This window comes from Ursus maritimus (genome assembly GCF_017311325.1).
Source record: "Ursus maritimus isolate PB19 chromosome X unlocalized genomic scaffold, ASM1731132v1 scaffold_X1, whole genome shotgun sequence".
Lineage (NCBI taxonomy): Eukaryota > Metazoa > Chordata > Mammalia > Carnivora > Ursidae > Ursus > Ursus maritimus.
The window spans coordinates 86116091-86122557 of record NW_024423319.1 but is presented as its reverse complement, the minus strand read 5'-3'; the positions used below and the strand labels follow the sequence as shown (position 1 = coordinate 86122557).

Below are 6467 nucleotides of genomic sequence, written 5' to 3'. Positions count from 1 at the left end.
ACATGACACTAACGTTACGAATGAACCACATATTCCTAAATGCTTCAGGTTAAGTATTTAGTTGTTTGAAAGGAAGTTAAAATTTCTTTTCCTATAATTGAATGGGCTTCTTCTGATAGTAATTGATGGTACTTACGTAAGTATTAATTACAAATTATACACTAATTAGTCCATAATCGGACTCAGCATGACACAAATTTATATAATTTTAAAATGTTGATTTAGCTATGCATATATTAACTTGGTAAATTCAAATTATTCTCCCCTGCTCCTAGTGTATTAAGTTAGAATTACAAAATAAGAATCAGTAGTGATATGAGGTTTAATTTTAGAATAAAGGGGAGATCTAGCAATTTTGGGATTATATGCCTTAAGTAAAAAGTGGATTACAACTATGTGTTGCGTTTATAGAAAGGTTGGGGAGGGATAAAGAGGCAGTGATTGGTAGAGCGGTGATCAATACATTTAGAACCCAGAATGTGAAAGCAAGAAAGGATTTTAGAAATTCCAACCTTCTTTCCTTTCTTTCCTTCCTTCCTTTCTTCCTTCTTTTCTTTGAGGTCTTTGAATGTGTATTATGTATCTGGCACTTCACCTACCTTATGGCATTTAATAATCAAAATAATATTGTAAAGTAGATATATTTTCTTTTTCATAGATGAGGGCACTGAAGCTCAAACTAGACTAACTTGTGTAAGGTCACCCAGCCATCAAGTTGTAGAGTTAGGATTCGAACCTAGAGCTGTATGATTTCACAATTACGCTCTGGCTCAACCTCTCTGCCTTCCATTCGGGTTTTCAGACTCATTTTGCATGGAAATAATCACACAATCATTTATCTCATCATTTCTCTCTCCAGTGATTACCTAAACCTTGGAGGCTTCCTAGCTATTGCATATACATTTATTTGACAAATTATAAACTACTTGAGATCTAAAAAATTACATAGTGATATAAAGATTGATGTTACTGTATGAAAGGTGTTTCATGCTTCATAATGGAGGATGGATATCTGTAGTTGGACTAGACACGTAGTTTCCAGCTTAGAGGATAAGTAATTTTCCCAAGGTCACACAGCCTGTGCCGTAAGGATTTGAATTTAGGTTTACCTGACTCCAGCACCACCCATTGCATCCACTCTATGCAATTCTGCTATTATCTAGCGATGATTATGTGGTGGGAAAGGTTTTGAGGGATTTGGGGTGGGTAGCCTTATAATTCTTAAGGGCTTTGAGTCAAGAACTGCCAATTCCAGGAAGATGGCCAAATGCTGGCTGAATTTTATCTGTGCTTGTGCAAGTCTAAGTGTGTGTGGGGAAGATCTAGGTGTCAAAATCTCCCAGGCTTTGAAGGTCGTGTTTGTGACAAAGTTAACAATGCATGTGTTAATTTAGCTGTAGAAAACATTCGGCTCTCTATTCTCAAATAAAATGGAATACCATAAAGAATGGAAGAGGTGTTTCAGAGAAAGTAATTAAACATGAAATATAATCTGTATGAAACTACAGTTTGTTAGTCTAGTTACTGGTCTCAGGGGAACAATTTAAAACGGTGTCTGTGTGCAAAATCAGTTGGGATTTCTATAGCTTCTCACTGAATACTGCCAGGATTACTGAGTCAGCACTGAATTATCTTCCTTATATTTTGAAATCCAAGTTAAACGTATCTTGTCTATTGGTTATGTTATTAAAAAACAGACAAGAGTCCATGTTTATAGAGGAAATCTTGTCATCGTATGTCCATTAATTGATACTTTCCTATCTCTGAAGACCGGAGGTGTGCCTTGTAACAGATTATATGAGACATACCTTACTAAATTTGTCTCTTGCAAAGAGTAATGGACTGAAGGCATATTTTCTTTTTCTCCCAATTACACTTCGGACTGAAAACCAGACTAGTGACTTTTATTTACATCTAAGACACGGTCAGAACAAGAAAGTGTTATTGTTGTCTAAGGCATTTTGTGGGGGTTAGAAAAGGCTTTTCTGGGCTGCAAGCTGGACGAGGATCTTAACTATGTCTTCCCTTAGGTCTGTCCACAAGTAGCCCCAACTTCTTTCATGAAGGACCCCCTGAGATCAGCAACAGAAACCGAAACCAACATTCTGGACATCTGCTTAACAACTGTCATTATTTTCTTACAATATCATAACGAACTACCGATAAAACGCAGGTAGCACAAAAATTTGGCCCCAAAGTGCCGCCAACAGACCTTCGGCGGTGGGGAGCCGTGATCGGCGAGCCAGACCCCGTGGGCGACTCTTCATTCCCTCCGGCCGAGGGTCAGGAGGCCTTTCCCCCTTCACTTTCGCGCGAGTGAGGGGATCCGGCAAGGGAGCGCAGGCCTGGCTTAGGGCGGCGCCCGGGCCGTCCGGCTGGGGCCAGCAGCCGCTCCCGGAGCGTGCTCCTCGCGGAGGCCATTATTTCCAGCGGTGCCAAAAGTGTGCGCCGTCTTCGGAGGGCGGAGGTCAGGGGCCCTGTGCCTCCTCCCGGCGACGCGACCCTTGCCAGGCCCCGTGAGGCCCGGGACCCCCGGAGCGCGGGACAGCCGGGGCCGTGGTCTAGGCCCACCACCGAGCTTTCGGCAGGCAAAGGCCGTCCATGGCGCCCTCGCTCACTGCTCACGCCCGCCGCGGGCGGTGCCGGACCTCGCCCTTCCCCACCGCTCCCCTCCCCCCCGCCCCCATCCCGCCGCGGCTCCCGAGGTGACACGGCCCGGACCCTCCATTCTCTGCCCCAGTGTATTTAACTAGCACAACCTAACCGCCTGCTGCCTCTCGGTGACAACCCTTCCCCCCCGACAGACGGGCCCAGCAGCCAACCACCGGCCAGAATTGGCCTGCGTCCCGCTCCCCGTCGGTGGCGGCCTCGGTGGGCGGGGCTCGGCAGCTAGCAAGTTGAGTGGAGCCACGGCTGACGTGAGTCAACAAAGGTCACGTGAGGCGAGCGGACGGCGCCGATTGGCGGAGCTGGCCGGGCGCGGAGGGGGGGGTCACGGCGGCGGCGTGGGGTTCGCTGTGTGACACAATTACAACAACTTTGTGCTGGTGCCGGGGAAGTTTGTGTCTCCAACGAATCCCCCCTTGCCCCCCAGCCCCGCGCGCTCCGGCCGTTCCCGCCGTCCCCGCCTGTGGCTGTCCCCCGCCCGCCCCCGCGATGTGACCCTACAGCCGAGCCGCCGCCGCTGCCGACCCGGGGGCTCCGCAGCCCCTGCCGCCGCCGCCTTCACCGCCGCCGCGTTGGGATTTTTCGTCGCTGCCGCCCGCGGCGGAGGAGGAGGCGGCGATAAAGTTGGTGTGCCGGTCCCGAGCGGAGATTGGGGGCGTCGTTGCGGGCCCCGGCCCGGGGGGGGTGTCGGCGTTGGAGTTGTGAATTCGCTGCGTTTCCATGAAATCCTGCGGAGTGTCGCTCGCTACCGCCGCCGCTGCCGCCGCCGCTTTCGGTGATGAGGAAAAGAAAATGGCGGCGGGAAAAGCGAGCGGCGAGAGCGAGGAGGCGTCCCCCAGCCTGACAGCCGAGGAGAGGGAGGCGCTCAGCGGACTGGACAGGTATGGGCCGCCGTCACCCGCCCGGTCGGCTCCGGACGGGCTGGCGCCGCTCTCCGGGGAGGCCCGAGCGCGGCTCGCCTCTGGCGGCGGCGGGGCGGGCACCTCGGCTTGGCGCTCTCCGTGCCGTAGCCGCCGCCGGGGCCTCGGGCTCGGGCAGGGGTGGATCGGTGACGTTCCCGGAGCTCTAACGAGCCGCGTGTGTCTCTCCCCACAGCCGCCTTTTCGGATTCGTGAGGTTTCATGAAGATGGCGCCAGGACGAAGGCCCTACTGGGCAAGGTAAGGCAGCCCGCGGGCCGGAGTGCGGACGCGGTCTCCCCGGCCGGTGCCGGGCTCGCCCCGGGCCCCGTGGCCCGGCCGGCGTTCATTGTGGCCACGAACGATGGCCGAGGGGCTTCCGGAAAACTATTTCCTGCCTTTGCTCTCCCCCCACCCCCGGCTACCTCGCTTGTACCCTTGCGAAATCGCTCTCTCCTCTTGTAGCTGGAGGAACAGAGGCAGCAGCGCTTTGGGGCCGAGCTCTACTGGGTAGACAAAATCGCCTCTCATTTTACGGCTTTTTGGAGGTAGACCGATGATCTCCAAGGTGCTTGTTCAGTGTCAAGAGGTCGTAAATGTGTGCAGATTTCCCCCAAATTTCTGACTTACTTGCTTCCCGTGGTTTTTATTCTTTTGCTTCGGGCAGGCTGTTCGTAATGTCTAGTGTTAACCAAACGTTTTGGGCTTCCCTGCGTCCCTGCTCCCAGAAGGGGGAAGTTGCATGTAGTTTAGGGCGGTGAAGAGTTTGCATGGGGCTCTTGACATGCATCTCGACTGGTATGTGTTTTACCTGAAGTTAGGTGACTTGTTTACTTTTTTGGGTCTTTCTGCCATAGAAATCCTGCAGTTATTTGTGAATGTGTTTTCTTCTTGGAGTCTCGTTTCCTGTGTGTCTGACCGGGGAGGCTAGGGGAGATTCGGGGTGTAGTCTCTGTTTATTTGTGTGGAAAGTTGTTGGCACTGTCATTTAGTTAAGTAATGGCTGCTCCTATCGGCCCAAGATGGCGGGACAGGGTGGGAGGAGAAAGTGAAGGGGGGGGTTTGGGGGGAGGGAGGAGAGGTAAACATGGAAATAAATACCAGCGATGAATAGCCCTCCTTCGGAGTGTGTAGCTCGATGGTGTTTAATAATAATTGTCCAAGATGATTTGCATATAGAATTTTTGTACCGTTCTCAAGCTTGGAAGCAGCATTCATAAGCCTGGTAAATGCTTATCAACCTGTAGCACATTTAGTTGCCCATCCGTAAGCTATTGAACAAAGGCTGTGGAGTCTCCGTCTGTCTGCATCAGTTTGTCTCTCCTGACCAAAATATGTTTGAAATGATATTTGTACGCTTTTTTAATTGGGACCGTGAAACTTGGAGTGTGTGCGATAGGTGTTGCATCCGTTAGACATTTTCTTTCCAAGCTGAAATCAGTAGCTTTGCTTTTGACACCTACCCTTATTGTTAGAATTGAGAACGAAGTTTGAAATGACTAAAGCCTAGCATTTTTTCTTAAGTTGATTTTTTTTTAATTTAGTTGTCCTCAGTTTTTGTCTGTAGTTCGGTTTAGAAGAGTCCCTAATTCCTTTTATCTGTAATTAACTTCGGATTTTGTTTCAAAGTAACTAAGCGTAAGGGGTTTCAATCACAAATAATGACCAGAAAGCTAAACAGAAACAATCCTTTTCAGTAAACCTAGTGCCTTTGACCGATACAGAAAACTTGAATTAAACTTTCGCGATGTAGGTATTCATTGGTTTCATTAAAATTATCACTGGAAAAATGAGTAGTGACTAGCTCTGAAATGATTTAAGCATCAATAATTAAAGGCTTGAAGATTTTTTCTGAGTATTTAGAATATTAAAAATAATTGGCTCCTGTCAAAGTTGCCCTTTCAAAAGATTAAATAAAATAATGAGCATCACTTTATTTTGGAGTGATTATTGCCAGTCTAACTGAGGGTTGGTAAAATTGTTTGCAAAGATAACACATTTGGAAAAGTTTGGCCAAATCTATTGTTTTTGGTTTGTGGTAAAAAAATAACTGGAATCTGAGGTTTTATGTGGATAATGTGTAAAATGCAAGTTGATTTCGTGTCTCAGAATGCTCGTATTTAGTAGATTCACAGCGGATGGTGCTTAACATTGGATTTCAGATTGTAATACTGAACCCTCCAGTTATTATGCGCTATTGTGTTTAAATGTTAAAGAACTCAATGTTTTCAAATATCTTTTGTGAAAGTGTGCATTACTTTCTTGATGTTTGAATACAGTAACGTGTTATAAATGAGAAACTTGCGAGGCTTCATTATGTTTTGGGGAAGAATTGAGGCTTTATAAAATACTGGATAATTTGTAAGTATTCCCGTTGAGCTGAAGAAAAAAATTCTTTATTACTATAGACTCGGTGCTTGTGAGGTCCTACCTATTTAGGTCAAGATTCATTATCTTTAACATTAAAACATTCTAGAGTATGCGCTTGCAACCTCATGCAGTTCTTGTGAGCCTGAACATACCAGTGAAATGTGTAATGTAAAGCTTGACATTATATAACCTCGCACCTTGTGTTCGAATTGGATTCTGAATAGAATGAATGAGTTGGGGTCCTGCTATCGGAAGTATTGAATTATTTAGTTTCACCCATCTTTCGAACTGTCCTCGGGAACAACAGACGTGTGTGTGTATATGTATGTATATGTGTATGTGTGTGTGTGTAACGTTGAGCTGTGTTGGTTTCCGAATTCTGACTCTCTGAAAGTCTTAAAAAACAAAGAGTTCGCTTTTCTTTGTTGGGCTTGGTTCAGGCTACTTACCTGAGGGAAGGTAATGGAATTGAGTAACTCCCAGGGTTCTCTTGTTAGCGGCTGTTTTTGTCCTGCCACTCCCCCCCCCCCCC

General features: G+C 47.5%; 1 protein-coding gene across 6 annotated transcripts in view; it reads left to right on the top strand.

Annotated features, from left to right (window-relative positions):
* The first annotated feature begins 2768 nt into the window (after positions 1-2768).
* The window catches only part of KDM6A (lysine demethylase 6A), a 204092-nt gene continuing 200393 nt past the window's right edge, over positions 2769-6467 (top strand). For 2 of the 6 annotated variants that reach the window (XM_040632697.1, XM_040632731.1), the window contains exons 1-2: positions 2771-3548; positions 3763-3826. In XM_040632697.1, the coding sequence (XP_040488631.1) occupies positions 3388-3548; positions 3763-3826 (225 nt within the window). In that variant the 5' untranslated portion in view covers positions 2771-3387. Of the gene's footprint in view, positions 3549-3762; positions 3827-6467 lie in introns of all 6 variants that reach the window. The other 4 variants (XM_040632707.1, XM_040632716.1, XM_040632725.1 and 1 more) reach the window with 3 other exon arrangements.